The sequence below is a fragment of the Danio rerio genome, chromosome 17 (assembly GCF_052040795.2).
Source record: "Danio rerio strain M-AB ecotype USA chromosome 17, GRCz13ab, whole genome shotgun sequence".
NCBI lineage: Eukaryota > Metazoa > Chordata > Actinopteri > Cypriniformes > Danionidae > Danio > Danio rerio.
This window is the reverse complement of record NC_141037.1, coordinates 28,126,382-28,154,238: the sequence shown is the minus strand read 5'-3', so window position 1 is coordinate 28,154,238 and position 27,857 is coordinate 28,126,382. Positions and strand designations below refer to the sequence as shown.

Genomic DNA, 27,857 nt, shown 5'->3' with positions numbered 1-27,857 from the left:
GTTTCCAGCATTCTTCAAAATATCTTCTTTCATGTTCAACATATGAAAAAAAAATCTAATTGGTTTGGAACAAGTCAAGGGTGAGTAAATAAGTTTCATTGCATGGCAGAAGTTTCATTACTAGGTTAACTATCATACTAAATTGTTCCAAATGTCAAACCAGTCAGGTCATTCAGATAGCTAAAACCTACTACAAACCAAACCATGATAAATTCTCACAATCTTTCATTTTTAAAAAAGACCAGGAACATATTAAATGAAACATTATTTAATCTCAAAATTACGAAAAATACATTTAGAAATGGATAAAAATAAATAAAATCTGTAATTAATTATTTTTTTACTGTTTGTTGAGAGAGATTCTGTTTCTGTTGGCTAATGAACAGCGGTTGTTGATTCTGGTGTATTACGGGAAGGGTTTGATGGCTACTCCTCCAGCAGGATGTCCACCTCCTCCATGGGCATTCTCAGACGCAACTCCTTCTCAGTCATGAGGTCTAAAAACTCCTGCACACGTTCAGGAAACAGCTGCACTGCATCCATGTACAAGCCCTGGAAACACACACAAACTCACTTATTTGAAAACATGCACATTAAGAGTCTGAAGTGTTATCTGGCAGCAATTTTAACAGCAACACGAATACACTCACCAGTCACTCTACTAGTTACACTTGTTTTACAGTTCATTCATGCAAATATCTGATCGATGGCAGCATCTTATTGAGTTTCACTATGTAGACATGGTCAAGAGGATCTGCCTAACTTCAAACTTTAGTGGCTTTGAACATGCTGTAGCCGGTGTCAAACTGGTTGGTTTAACATTTTCAGAAACTGTTGATTTACTGATATTTACCCATGCTGCAATCTCTAGAACTTACAGAGCAGTGTTAGTTAAAAAATCCAGTGAGTGAAAATGCCTGGAAGTCAGAGGAGAATGACTAAAGAATGAGAGGTTTGGAGCCGATATAAAGACAACAGTAATTCTTTGTAACAAAAACTATTTGTTATAATCAAGATCTACAGATGATCATCGCTGAACACACAAAATATCACACATAAATATGAATACAGAAAATAATAAGCAACATTTAAATGTCACATTCTGTCTGATTAATGTTGCTGACCACACCTCATCCATTTGATGACCACTGCACACTCATGTTATGCTGACAACAGGATGACACAAAAAAGTTGCAAAGCTTAAATAATCTCAAACTGGCTTCTTGTACATGACTGAGTTCAGTGAACTCAAATGACCTGCACAGTCACCAGATCCTAATCCAATAGAGCTCCTTATGTTAATATTGACCAACATTTCAAAGTAATGAAAGCAGGCATCAGGAATGGTGCATGAGCCTGGATTTGAGCTTGAGACACACTTGAAACAAACATGTGTGTTCCTGGATCACACAACCATTTATATGGTTCAGTTTTTGGAAATTGAGGTTTATATATCAGAGATAGAGCTATTTGACAATCTAGAATCTGACAGTTCAAAAACTAAAATCCAAATATTGAGAAAATCTAATGTAAAGTTGTCTAAAGAAAGTTCTTAGCAATGCTAGTTACTAATGAGAAATGTAATTTTCTAAATATTTTCATGAAAGATTATGTTTTAGGATTGTAATGATTTTTTGCATAACATAAAAATAATCTATTTTGATTCATTCATTTATTCATTTTCTTGTCGGCTTAGTCCCTTTATTAATCCGGGGTCGCCACAGCGGAATGAACCGCCAACTTATCCAGCAAGTTTTTACGCAGCGGATGCCCTTCCAGCCGCAACCCATCTCTGGGAATCATCCACACACACATTCACAAACACACTTATACACTACGGACAATTTAGCTTCCCCAATTCACTGGTACTGCATGTCTTTGGACTGTGGGGGAAACCGGAGCACCCAGAGGAAACCCACACGAAGGCAGGGAGAACATGCAAACTCCACACAGAAACACCAACTAAGCCGAGGTTCAAACCAGCGACCCAGCGACCTTCTTGCTGTGAGGCGACAGCACTACCTACTGCGCCACTGCCTCGCCCTATTTTGATTCATGCAATGTAATTTTACTATTTCGATAAATATACCCATGCAACATAACACTGAATAAATATTTCATATTATACAACAGTTCTGTCTGGTTCTTGAATATGATTGACAGATAGTCATGCAACATACTGCAAATAACCCTTCACCCATACAGCATCAAGCAGAGAACACTCTAAAGTTTGATAAATATTCCTGCTGTTGGACAACATAATGTAATTTTGAGGGGTTTTTTTTAGTCAAGAATGTAGTTGTTTAAAGTTGTTCAGCTGCAGATGTGAATGAATGGAGGGAGAAAGTAGTTCTTCATACAAAAGGATTTTTACACTGTCCGTGTTTGATTTTCTTTTTTATATCCACGATTATTATCATTTATCGCAACCTTTGTGTGCGCATTTGCGATATTTTAATAACTTTTAAATACTGTGTAGCCTTAATAATAAAGGCAATTCTGGAGGGACAAATGGGTCTAACCTGGTACTGGCAAGATGTATTGAACAAAGTACAGTTGAGGTCAGAATTATTAGCCCCCTGTTTTTTTTTCTCAATTTCTGTTTAACGGAGAGAATATTTTTTTCAACACATTTCTAAACATAATAGTTTTTATAAGTCATCTCTAATAACTGATTTATTTATCTTTGCCATGATGACAGTAAATAATATTTGACTATTTTTTCAAGACACTTCTATACAGCTTAAAGTGACTTTTAAATGCTTAACTAGGTTAATTAGGTTAACTAGGCAGGATAGGGTAATTAGGCAAGTTGTTGTATAATGATGGTTTGTTCAGTAGACTATTGAAAAAACATAGCTTAAAGGGGCTAATAATTTTGACCATAAAATTAAAAAAAATAACAAAAACTGCTTTTATTCTAGCTAAAATAAAACAAATAAGACTTACTCCAGAAGAAAAAATATTATCAGACATACTGTGAAAATTTCCTTGCTCTGTTAAACATCATTTGAGAAATATTTAATAAAGAAAAAAAAAAAAGAAAAAAAATTAAAGGGGGGCTAATAATTCTGACTTCAACTGTAGCTAGAACATATACAAACGAGCATTAGGAAACTCACCTTTACCCAGGGGACTTCCTGTAAAGCCTTGTAAAAGATTCCACTGCCTCTGTCTGCATTCCCATCACACACCTGTAAAAAACACATTGAGAATCAGCTCAACATACATGTTTATTGCTTGAGATTAATAAACACTTCTAAAATGCACTGTTTACAACTTTACCATGAAGTTCAGATACATTCTCCACAGCAGAGGACAGTGGGCTCCATGCTCTGCTCCTGTAGCGCTTTCAAACAGACAACGGATACGATTGCTAAGACCATTCACTGGCAGGGTGGGAAGAGCTTCACCAGGAAGACGAGACCTTCGGAAGAGATGACATTGCACTTCGTTTTAAGTCTTTGTCCACATAGCAAAAACAGGGTATATGCAGAGCTAGTGTTTCTTCTCATACCGATAAACTTCTGGTGAACGGTTAATGTGACTTTTTCAATTTTATACGGTTCCTTTTACAGCTTTGATGTTGTAATGTAAGGTAATCAAAATATAATAGACTTCAGCATTCATTTAGTTGTTCAAGCATAAAACGAAATGAAGAGTTGTTTACATGCACGCGCCCGTCAGGATCTGCAGGTGAGCGCAGAAACTCCATTGAAAATACTGGGGTAAAATAAATGTTAATATTTTAAAGACATGGTCAGGAAAAAGGTAATTTAATGCAGTGCTTCTTGTACAATCGGAGACCCACTTTATATCGTATATCACTCAGGTGAAGATTGTTGATTTTTGAAGAAAACACACCTTAAACGCGCCGATTTTGTAACACCGTATAGTACACCAAAAGCGTTTCACCCAGGTTACTGAAAAATAAAAGTCCTTCTGCATACTTCTGCATTCACCCTATTGCTTTTTCTTTTGTGGATTTGAAATATTTTGCAATCATACATGTTTGGTTTCATGACATGTCTGCGTCCACATGGAAACAATGTAATACGTATGTAACGCCTACATGTGGCACTGCAAACAAACACAGACAGAGCTGCAGGATACACTGAAATCTCAGAAGAATGCAGTGAAGGGTTTTCTTCAGCATTTTGAGATCAGACATAAACAGAAAACAGTGCTGGATTTAAAAATATCTGACATGTGTAACTGCTAATGCATCTCGGCTGGTTTTTCAGGAAGAATCCAACATTATCAGGTTTTGGTGTAATAGTGCTAATACACCTAGCAGTGCCTGCAGCTCTGTAATCCACCATTGTTGCTGTTGTTAGCGGTTGTTATGGGTTCATCTTCATTTTGATCATGTGGTACTTTGATGTCATCCAAAAATAAGGGTTTTGCCTATCTGTCGACTACAATAATGTTGATAAATAAATAAATCCAATAAATCTATTAATTGTGCTTGCAATTTTTTATACACAAATGCACATTTTTGTCTGAAGAGCCCGTTTCTTATTTTTTTAAATATTTGAAATATTATTTGAATACAATCTTTATCTCCAGCAATGTTAAAGCTTTAAAATCAATAACACTGTGTGAATCTTACAGTACTGTCTCTTTTCTATATTTATATTGGATTTACATTGGATGTTTTTGTTTCTCTTTTTGTTTTGCTTTGTTCTGTTGTCTATTTTTTGTTGTTTTGTTGTCAGGATTTATGCCTTTTGTGTGTGTGTGTATATATATATATATATATATATATATATATATATATATATATATATATATATATATATATATATATATATATATATATATATATATATATTTGTACTATTGTTGAACATTTCAATAAAAAAAAAAAAAAACTTGTCGGCTACACAACGAGCACCATTTTGAGATTTTTTGGCTCTGTAACCCGTTATTCAAAATGTTTGTTTCAGGGAACTGACAACACCAGCTTTTGTGGATTTAACTAAATTCTTTGCAGTTTGAACAGGGATTAAACCAGACCAGGTATTTGTTCAGTAGCTAGCTTTAAAAAACAACTAAATTTAAGTAATTAGCTTCACAAAAATCTCTGCCAACTGTTTTTCCTCCATGGAGGAATGAGATTGCAAATAGTAGAAAAAAAAATAATGTGGCCCTTGTTGAAGAGCTGAGAATACAACACACTTATGTTACATTTGGAAATACATTAGCTGCAATGTGCTAGCTTTACTGTTCCAGGAACTATTATGTATCCAAAACACAAAAATCTGATCTAAATAAAGAAGAAACAACAATTACACAATAAAAAAATAAATAGAAAGGAACCAAAATGGAAATAGAAGTAAAACAGATTAAAGAACACTCCTTTCTTTCTCACCTTTGCACAGAGTCCAGCAACTGTTTAAGACGTTGTTCTGCAGTGATGGCGAAGAGATACGGCACAACACTGTCAGTTTTCTTTGCCATGCTGTGAAAGAACCTGCGAGTTCGGCCTGCGCTGTGGTAGTGGTTCTCTGTTTGCAGGTAGAGATGCCATAATGAGGCACTGGAGGGCAGTAAGGAGAGCGCATCTGTAAGTGCCAGTCTCAGTCGGGATAGGGGGAACACATTAGTGTTAGTGTGATGGCGCAGCAGTGCTACATGCTGGACAGCAACAGCCTCACAGTCCGCAAAGATCGTGGATCTTCTCCGAGATCCATCTGCTGCTTCTGAATTGAAATGGCTGGGAATGAGTTTTTGGATGGCCTGACTGTACACAGCTTGTGCTGCATCGATCCCCATTGTTAGGTACTGAAAAAGTCCAAAACATCCAATTAGACTGGACGTCCTATTGTGTTTCTTTGAAGCTCTAGCATTGCTGTCTGTGTTCTGTTCGGGTAAAATACTCAACAGGGCCTGCTCATAGGCCTTTCTGGCCTTCAATATGACCACTGGGTTGATCTGGCCAGAGAAAGGAGTGTAGGAAGCACCTTCTGCTAATTTAGTCAGAATGTAGACAGCTTTGGGGAATGTAGAAACTGTTTCACTGCTTAAAGCCTGTTCTACCTCTAGCTGGGCGTAAAGAAAGCAGAGCTTGCAGAGAACATGGTCATTAAGACCCCTAGAAACACCCATACTCAAAGCAGTGTCAAAAACTTTTCGAGCCTCTTCCAGATTTCCTAGAAGCCACTCCAGATGGGCATATTCTCTCCAAAGTGCCAGACTGCCCCTGTTCTCTGGCTCCTTTAGCAGCCTTTTTGCAAGACGTTTACTGCGCTTCCCCTGAGACTTCATTTGTCTTTTATTTCCACTTCGTAAACACCTCAGCACCTAAAACAGGAAAGCAATGTGGAAGGTTAAACTTAAAAAAATTGACCAGAAATGCCAGTGCTGTAAAATTAGAATTAATATTTAAATATTTTATATTAATCGTTCATTAGTAACATACAGTGAGTATTGTACATAGAAATATTAAATGATTAACAACTATAAAGCTACCTTGAGTTTCTCGTACTGCAGCCAGCACAGAGTAATAGCAGCTTGATCCTGTGCAGGGACTAGTCGGAGAGTTTGATGCAAAACATTGTGAAGAAACTCCTCTCCAGCTTTACATAGCCCTGCTTGCCTCCTGCATCCACTAAGACATGTCATGTGACCCACAGCACGGATCCCAGTCACTGGGAGGTCATAAGAGGTCAGTGGTCGCTCCGGATCAGGGCCCTCTTCAAGGAAGGTGAGATCGTCCAGCAGAAAGCTAGAAGAAGATGCTGTAAAGAACTTGGTTAGAGCTCCGGGGAGACCGAGGAACTGCAGGAATGCCAGAATTAGCTGCGCCTGGAGATCTGCTCTGTCAACACGAATCATGGATGGGCCAATATCATCAAATAAGACCTGCATGAGGACAGAAACAGATTTAAGGGCACAGCATATAATTTTGACCACAAGGGGGCCAAAATTCACAACAAACAAAGACGTAGTTTAATGATGCCACATGTGGAATTATAGAAAATGTCATTTTTATTACATCCTATGGGATTCATGTTTATGGATAAGCTAACTTATTTGAGCTTATTATGGTAGTATGAAGCAGAGCAAGGCTGAAAGTTGTCGAGCACTGAAGCAATTGCTGATAAAAGTTAAGCATGACGCAGGAAGTGGATTTTTTACTCTTTAAAGTGTGAAGTTAACCTATATAACCAAATTTTATGTTAATAAACTTTGTAGACTTATAAACCATTAGAATAACCAAGGAGTTACGTAGAGTTAGAGAGGAGAAATGGCTTGAATGTGACATCTTAGTTGTTTATGGAATGCACAGTTAGGTATGTATGGACAAGACATAAATTTAGAAGGCTCCATATTGGGGGTCAAAGCTCTACTCCAGTGGCAAATATTAAACAATGCAAAAGGAGGAATATAAGCAGGCTAGGGCATCAGAGAGGCAGAATCTTCAGGCAGAGATGCTGCTGAGTGTCTCCTGAAAAATCTCCTTTGTTGTTGACTAGGGTTGTAACGGTATGAATTTTTTACGGTATGATAATCGTCTAAAACAATACCACGGTTTGACGGTTTCGCGGTATACGGTATTAAATAGTAATTCTCATAGCAAAGACCCTGAAAAGAATAAGAACACGTTTTCTGACTGAACAAAGGTTTTATTTCAACAAACTTTTGAAAGAACCATTTTAATAGAACTATAGAAGTCTTTTATAAAAAATAAACTGAAAAATCTCCCATTTTAATAAATTAAATTAGAAGGAATAAACAAGCAGGGTCTTTTAAGATTAGACAAAAATAAACTTAAACTGTCCTTCCTTATAAGCAGGATAAATGGGAGACCAAAAGTGCAATACCAAGTTTATGGCTGTAAACATGTATTTAAAGCGTTGTTTTTTTCAGTCTAGGTTGTGATGAAGAAATGTAAGCATGTTGAGATTTTCAGGACTTAATCTTGACCGCTGAGGTGAGAGAATGTGTCCACTTGTACAATGAACAAATAAAAAAATAATAAATAATGTGTCAAAGTCCAAATAAACATGGTGCAAATCCTCAGTTAAAAATAGATATAAATATTTACTATACTATAAATAGTTACATAACGAAACTAGATTCAATATGGAACATCCTTAGGTTTTATGTGCCAGCATGGATATGGTTGTCTGTGGATATGGATTTGGATGTGGTTGTATGCAATGCAGACAAACAGCTGCACCTTCATTTGTGTCTTTTGAAAACAGCAAGAGCAGCAGTTCGTCTTTGCTGTGTCACTGTTTTGTCATGTTTCTGTGCTGCTGTGCATGCAAAAGTACTTAGTATGAGAATTATTTCATGCAAAACTTTTTTTTTGCGTTTTATTTAGCCACGCATAAATGTATGCCTATCTCTCATTCCGTGTTGTTCAAAAAGCTCAGTGTTGGTCCACAAACAAAAGTGAAACCTATGCTTATTGGTTGTGATATAGCGAGTTTGAACCAATCTGGGCATGGAGGAGGGACAATGCATCAATGTATCATGTCTGGTTTGTCCGGAGACACAGTGACGAGCGTTTCTTTGTCAAATCAGCGTTGTCAAATTTTGATGACGTAACCGCACTGATTCCAGAGCCTCTGAAAGTCCGCGAAAGTTATGAGATTCTCTTCTTTATGCCAATCTTTGAATTGTATGAATCGGATCAGCGGATCAAAAGTTATTAAACATTTAAGAGCAATACTTATTTTTAGCCGCGGGCGGCTGTCTCGGTCTTTAAGGGTTAAAACCGTTGATATGCAATTGTTCATGGTATGATAATCGTGCACGTTCAAATCGTGGTAAACCGTCATACCGGTATATTGTTACAACCCTATTGTTGACAATAAAAACTCTTCTGAAATCAAAACCATCAGACTTGGCTGATCACTGAAAAAAGAAAAGACCTCAACAAGCGGCACACTGCCAGCTGTTCTGGTTTATCATAATAAATACATTTTAATGTTCTGTTATAATACATGTAGTCTAATAAAAACATATAGACATATTAAAGTTTCATTGTTGTTTTCTGTTTTTTTATTAAACCAAAACTTGAGAGTGTGTGACAATACTAGCATGGCAACACAGGACAATGCACAACTAGTTTAAATTGCTTGATTATCTAGATTAGAACATTCCTCAAAACATTTGGGATAATGTCAGCAAAACATATATCATTGAACATTTTAATCTAATTGAATCATAATTGGAAAATTTATCTCTGGGTAATTTGACTATGATTTAAATCATAATAATAAAAAAAAGCCTTGTTAAATATAAATTTTCTGAGTACAAAAATAAAATCTAAACTATAGAGAAGGTTTTTTTGGGCATACTTATGAGTTTGTCAGCAAATATAGCACCTGTCTGTCCGGGTCCTCGCAGTCCTCTTCTGATTGGCCCTTGGTTTTATCTGGTCTCCATGGCAGCCATTGGTTTGCCTCTCGGGACGCCTCCACATCTAACCAGATCTTCCACTTGGGCCAAGTTTTGTCTTTGATCTCAGAATCCTCCTGCTCTTCCTCTTCGTCATCATCTGCAGAGCATAGAGTCAACTGTAATGTTAGGTCTCAGAATTTATTTAAAAACACTTGATTCGGAGAGACGACAGCAAAGTATATACAGAATTTAGAGAGTAAAATTCAATACCTTTTAAGACCTGTTTTAAAGACTCTTTCCTTACATTTTAAGACCTTTTCAACCAGAAACACTGGCCAGATTTAAACTTACAGCATATTTACTAAATATTATTGTCAGAAACTAATCCAAAACTAAAACATTATTCATAAACTGACTACAAAGCTATTAAATCAAGCTACAGAAATAATGGTGTTGCCATGGTTACTGCAGTAAACAAAGCAGCATGAACTACATAAACTACACAGCATACTTGCAGATTTATTTCAGACAAACTTTAGCATACATCATACATTGCATAATCAAAAATGATAAAAAATTTAATACATTGCAAGAATTTTTAAAACTTTTAAGGGCCTTAAATTTCTCTACTTTGATTTATGAACTTTTAATACCTTTTAAGAACCTGCGGACACCCTGGACAGAATTCTCTGATGTCTTGAAATTGAACATCAGTTCTTTATGTGACAAGTATTCCCTTTGACCCATGTCCATGTAAAATAGTCAGAAATAGCCTCAAATTATCAAAGCACTAGCCACATTATAGTGTATTGGCAATGATCTCTATTTGTGTGAGAGTTTGTTTGGTTTGCACACCTGGCTCAGGTGGAATCACCCATCCTCCTTTCTCCTGTTGAAGCATCCAAGCCTTCCATCCGCGAGCCCCCCGCTCCCCAATCCTGGGCTCTCCACTGTCCCAAAACGGCTCAAAAAAATCCACCTGAACACACAACGAAAATTCAAGATCAACAAATAAAACCAAATAATGGTTCAATGTTCCCAGAAATTTTGATGGATTTTCATAATTTGTCCTTTCATACCTACTAGCAGTGTTGGGCAATAACACTAGTAATTTGTTACTGTAACACCATTACTTTGACAGTAACTAATACTGTAATGGATTACTTATTAAATTTATTACATCCGTTATCGTTACAATATACTACGTTTGTCCATTACTTGGAAAGTTATTTCATTTTGGCTGCAGTCTAACCCACATCTTCCAGTTTACAGTGGCGCCACATCGTGGGATTGGTGGATGCCAACCAACCACCGTAAAAAAGAGACCTCGTGTACGAGGTGCCAGATTGAACAAAAGTCAAGTGAAAGCAGAGACACCGAATTCGCACAAGAGAGGCCAAGTGTGCTCGCAAGAGAGACCGAATTCACGCTAGGGACACCAAGTGTGCAGGCAAGAGAGACCGAGTGAGCAAGAGAGAGACCAAATGTGCATGAGCTAGACAGAGAGACTACTAACGTAACTATTAATAATTACTAATACTACTATGTTTGTTGTTTCAAATAAAAAAGCACACATTTGTTATCTTCATAACAAAACTGATTAGTTTAGACACAGTGACACATTTCTGTTATATTTCAGAACAAGTTATTTAAATGTATTGTGTTGTATTATATAGACAAAGAATAAACTGTTTTACATATTTTTATAACTGTTTACAACAGCAGATTTTGCACTTTGAATTTACACAGCTTAATTTCTATAAATTGATGACAAACTACATTTAATTTGTGGTTGGTATGAAAATTGCTCATAGATTTCATTTTTGAGCAGCTGTTATGTTTTTGTTTTGTTTAAAATGCATTCAATTTATGGTTGTCTATAATAGCAGTTTTTTTTTTGGTGCTGAGTTTCACCAAACTGATTCTGAATGATAATTAATTTATTTATTTCATAAAGGTTTTGTTTGTTGATACAGCATTGAAGGGACGTTATAAAAGCATTAATGGGAGCATTAAAAATGTTCTTTGGAAAAGTAACTCATAAATTACTTCTAACAGTAATGCATTCCTTTTGGTGTAAGTAATCGATAAAGTAATTGAATGAAGAAACTAGTAACTGTAACCAGTTGTTATGTTATTTTCAGTAACTAGCACAACACTGCCTACTAGATATCAAAAATCTAATAGACTTTCCTTTTTTTAATATGAACTATTTTAACATACACACAAACAATACATAAGAAAGCCAAATATAATAAATTAAAATAAATAAAGAACAGAACAAATAGGACACTAGAGATGTCACATACAGCATTTGCATCATCACACAATTATATTGTATCATGAGAGTTATAGACTGGCCATGTTTAATCAAATATTTAAAGCAGAACATATAGAGAAAAATATGCTTAGTGTAATGTATTTTTGCTATTTTGTATGCTTGAATTTTGAAATGACTGATATTCAAAAGCTTTCGATTTAAGATCCATTTGCAGAATCACTAGCAGTAACACACTCTTTCACATTTAAGTGCTGCGAAATGTGTACTCAGCTGAACGGGGAAATCTTGTTTAATTTGCAGTAACACAGTGTGCCAAAACTACCTCATACTGCAGTGCCCAAGAACTTGTTCAGCCAATTACAGAAAGACGCTAGACGTGGTCAGCCAATCGCATGCTGACTGAGTGATTAAAGCAGCAGTGATGTGCACCAGACCATGGCACTCACTGATTGATGTTTGCTAATTTTCAAGGATAAGAAATGCAAAGAGGTTCACAATTGTTTACTATAGTAAATATGCGGAGTAGGTATAACAAGCAGTTAAATACAGATATTATTTTTTAATAATTAACAAGAATTAGCTTGTTGGTGTGTTTAACAGGAACATTTCTGCCACTCTGGATCTTGCTTAGCAGAATGTAAATGTGGACGTTACAGATATTTCTGCTGTTAAAGAAGAAAGCAACCGTGTTTGTGAATATGCCTCTTCAGCAAATCTAGCAACCAAAACAAAAAGGACAGGTCACAGTTTCATGTGAATATGCAAACACCTCATGCTGTGTATAGTTATGTTTTCTACATGACTTTTAAACAAAATATTTTTACTGCAAATCTTTATTGAGTTTATCTAAAATTAACAGCAAGATCACAATTTCACTGATCAGAAAGAAATGTAAGTAATAACTAGGGCTGCACAATATATCATTTCAGCATCCATATCGTAATGTGCGCATTAACAATAATCATATCGCACAATATGCAATCATGAGTCTGAATTGTAGTTGAACAAGAGCTAGATAATTGTATTTAATTACAGTATTTATACTGAATTTACAGGATTTATGCCAAAACCTTTTCTTACTTAGGAATGTCTTGTTTCTACATTTGGATAGTCCAAATATCTACATTTCAAAGCAAAAAAAAAAGATAATTGTACTTGCCCCACTGGAAGATAGCTTTGTTTGTTTTAAGGAAAAAAAAACAATACTTTTACTTTATAAGCATTTTTTGCATTGTGATTAGGGCTGCGCGATATTGGGAAAAACGTTCATTGTGATATTTCTGCGATTTATATTGGGATATTTTACCAAATAACTTGAATAGCTCTATTTTGATATAATCAATACCTTTATATTTAATGGGAAGATTTTCTATTTTCTGCAGAAAATATAATTCAATAATTGCCGGCATAAATAAATACAATGCATCTTAAATCAGTGAAAGTTTTCAATATTTAGATAAAAAAAAAACGTTTGTCTGTATGTGTATTATATAATCTTTGCTTCAAACTACAAAAAGCAAATTACCGCTTATGCGAGGTGTTTCTAGTGCAGCGTCTATGAGGCTGAGAGTAAATTTAAATGTTATTCTCTTCTCTGGCTGCCATCATGAGTCTCACACATTTTTTCCCCTTTTCTTAAAGTCTTTATAACATCATCGTGGAGTTTTCTATGATTATTTCAGCAAATAGGATTGTAAAAAAATTATTTGTTGTTTTCTCCCATTCACTGTGCTCTAACAATGACGACTTAGAGTAGAAAATAGAGTCAAAAAGTGTTTAGATACAGAAATAAAATAATCAAACGAACAATCCAGTGCTTTAAGCTTATTTAAAATGCTTACACAGTTACAGGCCTTAAAACACACACAATAAATAAGCTTTTTCATTTTTATGGTTAAACTGAGGGTGTCACAGTTCGGTGTCACTGCTGGTTTGCTTGTTTGAACTGGTTCCACTAGGTCAGTTGGCATTTCTGTGTGGAGTTTGCATGTTCTCCCCGTGTTCACATGGGTTTCCTCCGAATGCTCCGGTTTCCCCCACAGTTCAAAGACATGCACTATATGCGAATTGGGTAGGCTAAATTGTCCGTAGTGTATGTGTGTGAATAAAACTGTATGGGTGTTTCCAGTGATGGATTGCAGCTGGAAGGGCATCTGCTGCATAAAACATATGCTGGATAAGTTGGCATTTCATTCTGCTGTGGCGACCCCTGATTAATAAAGGGACTAAGCAGAAAATAAAATGAATGAATGGTTCAACTGAAATGACTCCACAATTGAACTCCACAACTATAATTCTGACTCCAAATTACAGATCCTGCAATGTGAACATTGCGTATTCACACATTGCGATATCGATGTAAAACGATATATTGTGCAGCCCTAATTGTGATTATTTAATCTCGTATTGAATACTGTAAAGACTCCATAGAAAACCCCCAAATAGTGCTATTCAAGTTATCTTATGACAATACCCCATATCGCAATATTTATTGCAGAAAAAAAATAGCAATGTCTGTTTTTTCCAATATTGTGCAGCCCTAGTAAGAACTGTATATTTTGAATTGGTTATTTGGATAACTCCAATAACTGACAACACCATTTAAAGAAAGCCTGGGTGAACCTAACTTACATTTCTTTAGCTATGCATACCATGCTGGACTGGCATAGGACACCAACAGAGAATTGAAACAAATTGAAAGACATTCATCCATAAAAACCAACATTCTGTCATCATTCACCCATCCATGGCTCATTTCTGCTGTGTTTAAGCTGCTTTGACACAATTTACATTGAAAAAAAGGCTAAATAAATAAAGATAAATTGAATTGAATTGAATTCACATCAGTTTGAGTTTTTTTGTTTTGTTCTGTTGTGCACAAAAGAAGATATTCTAAAGAATGTTGGAAACCTGTAACCACTGACATCCATAGTATGAAAAAAAGTACTACAAAAGTCAATGGCTACAGGTTTCCAACATTTTTCAAAATATCTTCTTTTATGTTCAACAGAACAAGTCAGGGGTGAGTAAATGATGACAGAATTGTCATTGAACTATCCCTTTCAGTTGTGTGGCTGTAGTGGCAGTGCTTCAAAGAAAATCAATTAAATAGTGCAACATTTACACCACAGTTTTAATACTTTTGAATTTGAGGCTGTACCTGTTGTCTGGTGGCCAGATTCTTTACATTGTCTGGCTTGAAGAAAGTGAAGTCCAGTAGGGCTTGAAAAAGGCAAACAGCTTTCTCTGTATGACCTGCCTGGCGCAGGAAATGGCACTGCTGCAGAAAGATATCTGCCAGACAAAAGAAAACACATTGCTGACACTTGAAATCTGATCATATGCATCTAAAATAATAACAAATATCAATGAAATGATTATTTGACCTATAAACACAATTTATATGTGTGCAACACTGCACCACCAGCTCTAAGCACAAGAGGGCAGCACAGAGTCACACAGCCTTAAGGACTTATTTACCCAAAAATAATCTTTCACCTGCATGCCTTTCCAAACCGGTATGACGCTTTTAGCCAAGAAGCATCAAAAGAGTTGTAGAACAACATGAGGGACAGCAAATAAAGAAATGATGTAATTGTATGTATAAAGCCACCCTTTTAACCTCATTTCAGACACTTCTATGCTCATTTGTCCCCACACAACCCATTAAAATTTCATTTTAGACCTTATAATTTGCCAACCTGTGCTAAAATGATTGCATGGATAAATTTCATCTCAGTTTAACAAATGTGTGCTCAGGGAGACCTGATCCAGATACACGCAGCACACTCACCCAATCTATTGAGGTAATTGTTTGATTAAGCTAATAAAGAAGCCAGTGATAAAGAGCACAGAACAGCAAGCGGTCTGGCATAGAAACACACACACACACATGGACGGTCACATCGATTTTAACGTCTGCTCATTTTGGCGAATCCCACTGCGGGGAAACCCAGGACAGTAATGTTTGTGTTTCGACTCACTGTCTGTCTCTCTCTCTCTCTAAACAGACCCACACAATACATCCTCTAAAGTAGCTGACAAACAGCATGCCAATCCACTTCAAAAACACCACATCATCACCTTTTACTGTTGCCTGCCAGTCGATCCCTGCCATACACACACACAAACACACACACACAAACAGAGGGCAGGCTGCCTGAACGTACACTTGCACAAACTGTCCATGAGCTGCTTAACTCTACAAATATTTATGCACGTAATCAAAACAAGTTTACAGTTTCCACCCAATTGCTGTCACAGCAACATGAGAGAGAGAGAGAGAGGAAAAAATAACCCTTGACTGCAAATTCACATCTAGACAAGTCAAATCTGAACGATGACAATGCAAAAAATATTCCGAGCACACAAGGGGACGTTAAAAAGAGTGTAAAGGTAAATTCACAATGCATGACAGTTCGGGACAATCAACAGATTATAACAGAACATTTGTCAGACGTTGATGATCTGACAGGTGCTGATTCAGCATGTTCAGAGAAACAAGCTCTGACAGACGCCAACAGACACCAACACACTTATCCAAAAAAACCTGACCAAGTGCCTGTCTGCCTGCATCTGTAGGTGTGGAGTGAATTGGTGTTGAAAATGATACATTTAACAAAATATGACTGTACCCAAGAGGTCTTCCTGTGTGCCTGGAAGTGGAGGGTGAGACACCATGCTGCCATCCTGGACTGCACTAAGCGTGCTCAGACACTTGCCGAAAACTCCATTGACCTTAGACACTGAGAAGGTGCTGAAATGGCTCTGTGTGAAGAGCAGATACTTCTTCCATAAAGGTGCGCTATTTGGATGAATGAACACTAGTTTCTTCCACTCTTTCTGCAGGACGGCAGGCTCCCATAACTCCTTGCACAGACGGAGTTTCTCTAATTTCAGGTCAACGTCAGAAGGGTTACTTTCCACTGCTCTGTCCATGATGGAGAGCTTCTTCTCCAGCACAGCACGTAGAGACATCTTCCTCATTTCTGCATCACAGTCACCGGCAGAAGAGAAAGACCCAGAACCGAAGGCCAGCTCATCCTGAACAGTGACAGAAAGAGAAATGCAAATAAGGTGAAATGCAAACAATGGCTATGTTTACATGGACATCAGTAATCTAATTATTTGCTTTAACCTGAATAAGATAATAATATAATTAAGGTGCCTACATGAGTTGCTTTTTGAATGTTCCTTTCATGTTTTCATGTTATAGTACATGGTTCGATTAACATCATTACATCACCATTTGACGTTAAATTCCTCTGGTGTCTCACACAACAACAGTTTGTGTTCGTCAAGGCACCATATGGGATTTTGTGGGTTTTGTTTTTAATGTTTCAAGTATAACTGCAGTTAACTTCTCACACAATGTGTGCAAACATATGACAGTAGATACAAATTCTCAAGCAACAGGTCAACTCTGCCATTTCATTCACTTTTTATTCATGCCCCCGCAACAAACTCAGAGGTACTAGATGAGAGTATGCAGTAAAGACAGGTTAAAGAATTCTCAACTTAGCCATCGTTTTCCCATCGCACCAAAAACGTGTTCTCCTGCTTTAAGCCATTCTCATCTGTTTGTTTTCAAATGCCTGACAACTGCTATGTGTATATCCTGTAGCAAAATGCAGCGAAAAGTACTACAAAATGGTTATAGTTTAATTTAAGGTTAAAAAAAAAAAAAGTAACAGATTTGTGTGCGTAATTTCATCTTCCAGATTTAAAATTATTTTTGGTGCAGGATCAAAATTGGTGACTTAGCGCGAATCTTCTAGTAAAGATATAACATGTCGGTTTCTCTGTTTTATTCATAGCAAAGTTTTCTTATCCTATGAGAAGAACCTGGTTTCTTAATTATTCATGACTGCACGTGCTTTCCGAAGACAAGGCAGACCTGCAAAGCTAAGAGACCCAGTGACTGGGTGAGACCGCGTCTGCGCACGGCACGGGTCCTATGTGTTTGTTTCTATAATCCACGGGGCTTGTTGCTTGTTTTTATCCACCATGCTGTCAAAGCTGATCCAGCAAAGCTGTTGGTTTGCAGTAAGCATTTTTGTCAGGAGAGCTGTACGAGAATTAGAGAATGGCAGACTTTGTCTTTTTTTAGTTGAATTTGTTACCATTCAGACACATCACCTATATTTGTGCTCCTGTGTTCGCCTATGTTTAAAATCCTCCAGATTACCGGCAGGGCTAATGGTGGAATAGACAGCGTAAGAGACCTTTTGCACTGCTATCCACTGTGTCTGCATTCAGACCCGGGGACTGAGGAGAAGAGAAGTCCGCCTCATTTATAGTTTATATAAACATGTATCTTTATAATGATATTACAAATTGTGGTGATGAGAATGTGAAATTACGAATAGCAGGGCATTCAATTATTGTTTATTTCTTTGCATTTTAACTTTGTAAACAATAAAATTCTGGATCTCCTTACAGTTTGTGTCTCATTTTGTCAGCCAACTGACAACAGTTGTTCGCTCCCTTCTTTTTCCCCTGCTTTGCGGCCACGCCCACACCCACTCCTGCCTCTGCTTGCAGCACTCCACCCCCATGTCAGTGCGTTTTTTTTTATTCTGACATAGACCTGAGCCAAAAGAGGGGGTTTTCATGGCCCTTTATGATGTTTACATGTCTGTACCGCACTTCTATAATACGACATAAATAGGCATACTCCACATGTCTTATTCAGTTTTCTGTTTAGTTTGATTATGATTAAGCTAATAATACAATTAAAATCAGAGTATTGTTGTCTATGTAAACGTACTCAGTGAAACCTGTACATTAATTCTCTGTAGGCCTACTTGAAAGTGTACAAAGTCCAGCCACAGCTTGATGTCTGTAGGATTCTCCCGTAGGTTCCTGTTAAACTCCTCCACTCGAGCGCTCAGAAGAGTGCTGTTGCTCTCTTGGGCCTCAGTGCTCTGTTGTTCTCCCTTGACCTCCGGCTGGCCCTTGCCCTCCAGCCACAAGGTGGTTCCAGGATCATAAATGCCCAGCGGATTGACCCATGATTCAGGTGTCTGGGTAGAAGAGCCCTGTTCTTCAGCACAGACTGCAAGTTTTATATAGGGATCAGAGTTGGTGGCGCTGCCTTCAGAGAGTATAGGCAAAGCTAGCAGACCCCTTGTTTGAAGCAGCTGACGGGTGGAAGAAGAGAAATAGCGTTCTGCTTTCTTGTCCACTCGCTTCTTCTCTGGTCCTCCATCAATCCAGGTCACAGCTTGCGTTCTTAAGTCCAACCCCAGACAAGAGCCTCCCTTTCTCTTATACCTAAAAGAAGATTAAATTAACATGAAAAACAACACCAAAAGTGATTAGTGGAGGATCTATAAGCCTTTCCATTCAAGTTCATTGCAGAAATATGAAGAAAGGCTTCAGATTCGATCTAGGCTTTCTGACAGACGAAGGACAAAGTAAACACAAGAGTTGGCAGGTGACTGAAGGAGGAAGCGATAACTTAAGAAAGTGAAGAAAAGAGATGGTAGATTTGTCTGCTCTTTGGTGCAATGCTTGACCTTCCTGAGATAAGAGTGCTGGGGTGCACCACAAAAGAGTCGAACACAAACTCTTTGCACATGAGCCTTGAGGACTGTATGGGAGCATCTCTGTGACAGTGGGAGAATCAGGACAATCAGAGAGAATGCGAGTATTGATCGTGGTCTCTTAAGTTACAGATGGCAGCTCTGACACCAGATTAAAGCTGATAGTTGCTGGAGAACTGCCAGGCTGATATCTGTTGCCTCTGAGCAGCTAATAAACCCTTCACTTTAGCCCGCAGTGCCAGAACATGGGTGTAAATAAGACCCAGAACAACACTTATGGAGAGCAGGGCTGCACAAATTTCACTAAAGCTAAATGCTGACATCAAAGTAAAATAGATGTGCATCTAGAGAAGGAAACATCATGGCTTGCGAAACAGCAAGTTTTAGGCTTTGGCTCTGCATTCATGAAATGAGCTCTCAGAGCTGCTGTGTCAATATCAATGCATTCAGTACGCATTTATTTCTTTTAATAGAGTAAGAGAACTATCACATATGATGAATGATATCATTTTCAGTATAAATCGCATTAAAATGTTTTTAATAAATGTAAGACGGAGCTAAATGGAAAAATATCAAAGGGATCATATTTTACCTTTTTTTACTAGATGTAAGATTAACCCTTTGGTGTCTCCAAAATGTGTCTGTAAAGTGTCAGCTAAAAATACCCATCAGATCATTTATTATAACCTCCTGAATAGGTCCATTTTAGGCTCAGATGACAGTGTAGCTGTTTTCGTAGCCTGTGCCTTTAATGCAAATAAGCTGGTTCTCCCCACCCATAGTGCATGTTGGCTTCTACTGTGTCGAGTAAGATAAACAGCACAGTGACAGACAGACATGGAAGAGCCAGATTCAGGATTCAGTTCATGGATTATGAATTCAGTTCATGCGTCAAAGACATCAAGTAAGTTTATTTCATATATTTGTGGTGGAGTTTATTCAAGTAAATAGCTACAACACAAATGCCATTACAAAGGTCGCAGTACACACACATACGTTTAACCTAACACAGCTTTTGCAGCGTCCTTGTATCCGCGTGACGTCATGCAATGCGGCTTTTGGGTGCAAGTGCTCTATTAATCTATATGGTAACAACAAATAGTAATAATATGTTATACTTTGTAAAACTTTCGAAATCACAATCATAATTTATATGAGCAATTCCATGCAAGTGTCAACCTTGCCATGAAAAAAAGAAGTTTTCACCAAAATAGGGAAGCTGTTTCTGGGTTTGTTGGGTTAGCAAGTATTTTACAGTACTTTAGAAATACTCAAAAATGTCAATGTTTTCAAAATATTTTATTTGATTTACCAAAGTAACACAAGTGGCAATTTCACATCCGTCACATCCAAAACGGAGAGACGTTACATCCATAACGACACCTTTTCCTCATAATTGTGAAAATATTAAATCTGCGGTTAGTTGTTCTGGAAAATATAAACAAAAGTTTCAATATTATGTTAACATATATTTTCTACGTGAACATATGTTTTGAGTTTTTACTGCAAATGTCACAGCCATAACGCTGGAATTGCTCATATACATCCATGCATAATATACGATGGCCAAAAAGTGATTACTTTTTCATAAATTGTTCAAATATTGTTGTCTGTGATGGAGCAGGTACAGAGACTGTTGTTTACTCCATGATTTTATATAAAAATCACTTTAACGTTTGATTTGACTAAAACGGTCATAAACACATATTTTCTCAATTCAAATGGAAGCAGTATTCCATATATAACCACTTAACAAGCCTCTATGCGGCTGCGCTGATTCCAACAGTTATAAATTACATCGATTTTACTGTCTTTTCTTCATTACAAACATGCACTGTTTTAAAAACGCTTTAAACGTTTTAAAACTCATTGCTGATGCCAAAGAGTTGGGACAGATCTTTTAATCCCAGTTTCTTTGCAAATCCTGTTCTGTGGACATGTTTATACATGTTACTATGGAGACATGTTAATATGCAGCTGTCAATCAATTTGGTGGGTGGGGAAAACCGTACTCCTACATCCAAATTCCCTTTAAGGCAAGTCATTTAACTCGGTGGCCATCTTTGAAATGCCTCACAGGCAGTATGCTCAAATCAAATTTATCAAGTATATCAAATTTTGCAAAATTGCTAGCTTAGCTTACGATTGAATTTGATATTAGGAATTAACAATAGAATTAAAAAACTGTTTCTTTGGTTTTATCTCTTATTGTATGAGTCACACAAAATCTGCAGAAACGTTTGGTCTGAGCCCCTCCCCTGGAGACTCCGATTGCTGACTGGCTTCTATACTAGGAGGCGGGGCTTCATTTGCCATATTGGCAAAAAAACTTTACGAGTGACACGTCTTGTGTATTCTTTAGTCTTTGCCTTCGTCACATTGTCATGTGCCTTGGAATGGCTGTGATTTGGATCCTATTTTAACGACAGAAAATTTTTAAAAGATTTGTCGTGTTTATATCACTTTGTGGATCTACACAGTCCTGTTTAAACAGCTTCCATAAGCTGCTTTAAGTGTGTTTTAACAGATAACTACCAGCATGTGAATATTGCTATTTAATTCAATTCATCCTTCTTTGTATAGCGCTTTTACAATGTAAATTGTGTCAAAGCAGATGTTCAAGTAATTGAAACTGGGTTAGTCCAGTTTTGAGAGTTGAAGTTCAGTTCAGTGTGGTTTAATTTTCGCTGTGAAAGTCCAAACACTGAAGAGCAAATCCATCGATGCGCAGCTCCACAAGACCCAAATAGACAGACACTTGAATGTACAATCAAGAAGTTTCTAATCCACGTTTAGTGCTTTTAATAAAAAGGTTTACATAAAGAATCTAATGAAGTCAAATAAATGGTAAGTTAAAGTACAAATTGAATCAGACCTAACCATATGACTTTGTCACATTGCTAGTTTAGCTCACATTGCTAGTTTTGTGGTGAAAAATTCATCTGTGCATGTCAGTAAGAAATTTTTTTGCCCTTCTAATCTTTAATTAAAATCTGAAAATGCACTTCCTGTATTTTTTTCAGTTAAATTATCAGATTATGCATGTTTTAGGTAATGGGCATGTATAACAATTAAACACACCCTCCAACTGTCAGTTTTGACAACAAACAGAAACGGTGAGCAGGATGAGTCTGTTAGGTTGTAATGACTCTTCTAAAACCACTTTGCCAATCTACTTCACTACATCCAATCAGCTCGCAGTAGAAAAAAACAACGCACGCCTACTGTTTTCTCATTTAATATTTTGTTTCTCTAGGAACTGCGTCACATTATGAAAAATCATGGTCGTCGCTATTGGTTCATGTGATATGTTTTTTTTAAACCATAAAAAAAAACATTTGAGGGTCAAAGGGTGGCCAGAAAATGCCTCGGGAATTGAGATGCCTACGATTTCATGTGGATTTCAAAGGAGCTCTGCAAACAGAAGCAGAGGATATAAAAGCGGTTGAAAGAGAAACAGGAGCACAATACACACTGCAGCTCTGTAGTACACAAACAGATGCAGTGCTCCCCTGCATTGTAGAGCGTCTGGCACCTGCTGCTGCGGAGACTGGCTGACCTTCAGAGAGCCAAACAGACCCAATGAAAGAGGAGAGCATCTGTGTGTGAGGCAGACAGACACACACAGATAGTGAGTAAAGTTACCTGGCTATGTCTCCCCTATAAAGGGATTTGTATTGCCAGTTGGCACGGTCAGCTCTCCTGTCGATGCAGAAGGGGGAGTCAGTGGGGGTCTGGAGGTCATCCAGCCACATAAAGGTCTCGCTCACCCGAACTTGAGCTTCCTCTCTGCAGCCAAGTAGATGAAAGACAATGACATTAAAACACACACACAGACAGACAGAGAGAGAAAGAGAAATGCAGGGTTAAAAGTGTCTAAAATATAAATGTGGATATGAACATTTCTAAAACAATGCATATAGCATTACCATCGTAACCTACACAAAAATTGTTTGATTACCCCCAAAAAAGAAAGTTCATCCAAAAACTTAAAAAAGCTATGTTTATTAATAAAAAAAAACACATCCTGCTTTTGTAGTGTAGAATAAAAATAATATCACTTTTATCATTAGATTTGGACTCTAATGTGAAGTAAAAAAAATTATCAAAATGTGAAAAAGTAACCACTTCTTTCATTCTTTTTGAACTGGCCCTTTAAGAGATTAATGTGTGAAGCCTTTTAAGCCAGACGCAAATAAAAAAAAAAAAAGATCAGAGAACACCATACGGAAGGATTTGTCTGAACCCACCTGTCAGTGTTCTCCTTTTTTAGAAGGTCACTGGGATATATGGTGTCTGATTCGGACCCACTACTTTCAGAGTTATCTCTGCTCCTCTTCTTTTTGTGTTTTTTCTTTTTTTCTTTCTTTCTCTTCTTCGATTTTCCATGGTTGTCTCCTCTCTCTTTATGCTTCTCCTCACTGCATTGAAATGAAAAAGAAAATTCACCATCACCTCTGTTGACCACCGTGCAGATGTATACATTTTTAAAATCAACTTAATATATATATAAATCATAATAATTCACTCATTTTGTATTTGTACACATATTTCCAAGACAGGGTGTTCAATCTAAAGTCCGGTTTAAAACAGGCAAACAGTTATAATAGTAATCAACATTTGTACATGGCTATGCAGATTGATTAGATATAATCACCTGTTTAGTAATCACTTTAGACTTTAAGCTAGAGAATCATTTAAACACCAGCTTTAAAGTGACATGTGTGAAGTAGCAATGGTTTCTGCTGTTCTGACATCAGCTGCAGATAGTAAAAAGTAGTTCATCATACAAAAAGATTCTGAAACTCTCACTGTTTAATTTTCTTTTAAGGCAGAAATAAAGGTCTCAGGGGTTTGGAATGACATGAGGCTGAGTAATTGATAACACATTTTTTGTTGTTCTTTGAAATATGAATTCAGATATTTCAGATGAAATCCAAGAGCTCCCTCATTTAACTGTACAGGTCTGGGTGCATACTTACAACTGGCTATATGATTTTTTTTGCCATTAAAGTCAAAAGTACAACGCAAAAGCACAATATTGCCCAGAGTAAATGTGAACCATGATGACGATAGTTTATTCATAATTTTTAAACAGAAAAATATTAAAAGATAATCAGGCCTGACTCAGCATGAATGCTGTTTTTTAGCAGGTTCCTGCTCAGCAGAACAGAAAAACATACAGAAATCCCTAACATCCAATCCATCAACACAAGAGAACAGTACAAGCTATCACCAAATACAAAATAAAGAGAAACAGGTTACTATCTCAGTGGCTGCAGCGATAGTTGGCCATCAGATGACGAGCATGGGATTGGTATTGTTTTTAGATGTTGTGATGATAGATCTGATGTTGTGAATACATAAAAGAAAGATCTTGGTCCATAACAGCTTATAAAAGCCGGTAACAGCAAACATCCATTTGTTGCAGACCTAGTGGAACGATCAGTCCTTGTAAGTTTTGATACCAAAGCACAAAGGCTGCGCACGATGGGGTTGTCGCGGACGAAAGTGAAGAGGGTTGGGGAGTTGCAAAAGAGAGTGAAAGTGAACAGCGGATAGTGGAGGAGGGTGGTTGAGTAGGGGGTTCGGTAAAATGAGGCGCTGAATCAGATTTCAGAAGTGAGATGCTGGATCCGGCGTGTTGCGGCACAAATTAAACCCTGGGTAGCACAATTTAAAATTTGATAGTACAGTTTAATCCCTGTGTTCATAATGTCATTTAATAGTGAAACATTCGCGTGATTGAAGTAGACTGAAGTCTGGCTAAAGTCACATGGAATGATTTGACAATGTTTTTGGTTCCTTTACTGGACTTTGAATGTCTCAGGACCATTGCTCTATATGAAGGATGAGGGAGCTCTCGGATATCATCTAAAATATGTTCAATTGTGATCTGAAGATACATGAAGGTCTCAGGGGTCTGGAACAACATGAGGGTGAATAATTAACAACAGACTTTACTTATTTGAAAAATAAGGAAGGGGTGTGAACTAACCCTGAATACATTTTAACGTATCTCAGCTAAATTTAAATGGTCACACACTTCAGGTGGACCTTTTAGAATCTGTTAGTTAAGTTTTAATTATGCATTGAGATCCACACAGGTGATAAAGTGAGTTTATTGAGCCAGTAACTGCACTGCGCTTGAAAGGATCAGATGACCTTGTGCCTGCTGGTTCCTCTGTCTCTGCTCGGGCTCTGTCTGTGGCTCGCTGGTGAGTCTTCAAAGCATCTTCAGTGCTGAAGCTCTGATTACTCAGCCATTCCAGATCCGCTGGAGCTGTGAGATGAAACATTCAGTCAAAACAAATTAGCTCTGCTGGTCTCTTAAGAACTGAAATAAAATCAGCCAGTTGTGACAGACATCCTGTAGAAGTGAAGCGAAACCTCAGAGGAGTGCATCCGATGATGAGACTCACATGCAAAAAAAAAAAATTTGCTAAAGAGGGAGGATTCGCTCAAGTAGTGAAAAGGACAGAGGTATGATGCTATCTGTTACTCTGCGGACAGCCTGGGAAGGAGCCAGATGCATTGCTGACCTGGCCGATATTCTGCACAAATCCCCCAATGGCAGCAGAGATGTTCTGCATGCAGGGGCAGTTTGTTCTTTTCTAATGTACTCCGTAGTGTGAAAACGGTCCATTGCCAATCATTTAATATTGATTGGTAGGTATGTGTGTCTTCTTTTAGATTATCAATTGCTCTTATCTAGAAATGCCCAGTATTTAGAATAGATTATTACTGTGTGTGTGTGTGCAGAATATGTGCTGCCAGCAGTGCTTGTAAGAATCACTTCAACTTCTGCGGTGTGTGCAGATTATGAGCTGCCAGTGGTGCTTATAAGATAACTTCAAGTACTGCTCACATAAAAAAAACAATGATCAAAAATAGTGCATACAGACATATGTATATCGACAGGAATTATACGTAAATAGATGTTTGGTGGGAAAATTCTGAATTAAATATTCCATTTGTCCTTACTGTACTCTTGACAGCATGCCAAACACCAGGGCACAAGAATATTTGGTGTGTGTAAATGTACACAACACAGTTTAGCTGTTTTCAAAATCTAGTCTACAAAATATTGATGTAAAACAAAAACAGGAGAATGTTTTATTGTTTGAAAAAATCTATCTCTATATAATTTATGACTAAAAGAATCGCAACATATACTTTTTTAACTTGTAATTTTCCACTACTGTAATTAATTTGCATTTTGTCCTAAATGCTACTTTTTAAACTCTTTCATCCCTCCTCTTCACATTAAATCAAGCATGCACCTTAGTGAGTTGAATAAGTGATATGTTGAATCGCGAATCACTAGAATTGATTCAGTCCACTCTGCGAACAGTGTTAGGAAAAGTTACTTTAGAAAGTAATGCATTACAACATTGCGTTTCTCCCTAAAACAGTAACGTTACTTAGTTACTTTTTATGGTAAGTAATGCGTGATGAGTTACTTTTGCATAACTTTTTCTGACCTGGCTGAGGCTTGATCTTTTTCAGAACTTGCAGCATTTTTTGTAGCTCTGCAGTTAACAATGCACTACATAACCTACACCTTCTTGAAGTTGGGCCCCCCAGAAGTAACCCTGGGGACCTTAAAAGTGTGTGGGCCCTTAGATTTATCCTAACTTCTCCTCCCCTCTTAGTTGTGCCCCTGCTGTTGAGAAAATCCCCTTTTCCTTTTCTTTGATCTGTTCAAAATAATAAGTAAACTTCCAACACAGAAATGTAAGGCTCTGCCATCTTGGTTTCTGTCTGTTCCTGCATTCTCTCATTAAATGTGGAATTTTGATTCAGCCATTTTTAAGCTAATTAATTAAACTAAAAAGTAACTATTTTTTAAGTAACTCAGATATTACTACTTATTTTTAAAAGTAATGCTGTTACTTTACTCGTTACTCATAAAAGTAATGTTATCTCGTAACTCGCTTTACTTGTGATGAATTACCCCAACCTTGTCTGCGAAGGTGGTTGCGAACTTGTATAAATAACTCTTTTACTTTTCCTACACAAAAGAATGATGACAAGATGGGCATCACTTCTGAGGATGGGGAAATATTTTTAACGACAGGACATTTTATACAGAATATAGTCTACACAGTATCCATTAAAGACCATTTTATTGTTAACATGTTGCAGAATTATTTATGCTTCAACTTATTTATAATTAAAAGGACTGTGAACCAAAAGACCGGGTTCAGTCAGTACTTTGTAAAATATCCACCATTAATCAAAGATCCTACAGGTGGTATTAGAATTCAACTGTAATGTAAAAGAGGATCTGATAACAATATTACTGTTGCACTAACAACACTGTTACAATAAATCAAGCAGCTCTTATAGAAAAACTAGCTTCGTTTACAAGTCGATTCACTGAAGCATCATCAAGTGTACAAGCCCGTATCCTGTAAGAAGCTCTTCTGGACGCTAACGGTACTAGACGTCGAGCAGGTCCGAGACCTCTTACCTTTACTTTCTGCAGAGCTGTTGCTGCCTGACAGTCCAGAGAAGGACGGGAACAGAGCCATGCTGCTTCTAATACATCAAAACAGACGCGGGATAATGACGTCATCTACCTGCGACCTGACAGGAAAGCATGCGGTGATGAGAGCGAATCGGTTCTTTTGAACAGCTCGCCTTTAGGAACCAGTTTTTAAAAT

The 27,857-nt window shown here is 37.3% G+C and overlaps 1 protein-coding gene across 2 annotated transcripts; it reads right to left on the bottom strand.

Moving 5' to 3' along the window:
- Positions 1-252: 252 nt before the first annotated feature.
- On the bottom strand, positions 253-27,795 carry nrde2 (NRDE-2, necessary for RNA interference, domain containing). Of its 2 annotated transcripts, none has more exons than XR_015513419.1 (14): positions 27,665-27,761; positions 25,354-25,471; positions 23,439-23,609; positions 22,834-22,977; positions 18,448-18,916; positions 16,276-16,684; positions 14,802-14,935; positions 10,216-10,339; positions 8,827-9,517; positions 6,475-7,477; positions 5,375-6,306; positions 3,286-3,427; positions 3,123-3,194; positions 253-552 (listed from the first exon to the last, which is right to left on the bottom strand). XR_015513419.1 is itself a non-coding variant. In XM_087290611.1 (14 exons), the coding sequence occupies exons 1-14, from the start codon at positions 27,723-27,725 to the stop codon at positions 427-429; spliced, it is 3,468 nt and encodes a 1,155-aa protein (XP_087146737.1). In that variant the 5' UTR covers positions 27,726-27,795; the 3' UTR covers positions 253-426. The 2 variants fall into 2 exon arrangements, 1 of the variants encoding a protein (XP_087146737.1); XM_087290611.1 differs by having other exon boundaries at positions 6,475-6,867; positions 9,345-9,517; positions 27,665-27,795.
- Between the last annotated feature and the right edge of the window lie 62 nt (positions 27,796-27,857).

Coding starts and splice junctions, on each gene's coding strand:
- nrde2 (XM_087290611.1), bottom strand. CDS start 27,725: ATGGCTCTGTTCCCGTCCTTCTCTGGACTGTCAGGCAGCAACAGCTCT. Junction 25,472..27,664: donor CAGCTCTGCAGAAAGTAAAG/GTAAGAGGTCTC, acceptor TTCATCTCACAG/CTCCAGCGGATCTGGAATGG. Junction 18,917..22,833: donor TATAGGGGAGACATAGCCAG/GTAACTTTACTC, acceptor ATCTTCTTTTAG/GTATAAGAGAAAGGGAGGCT.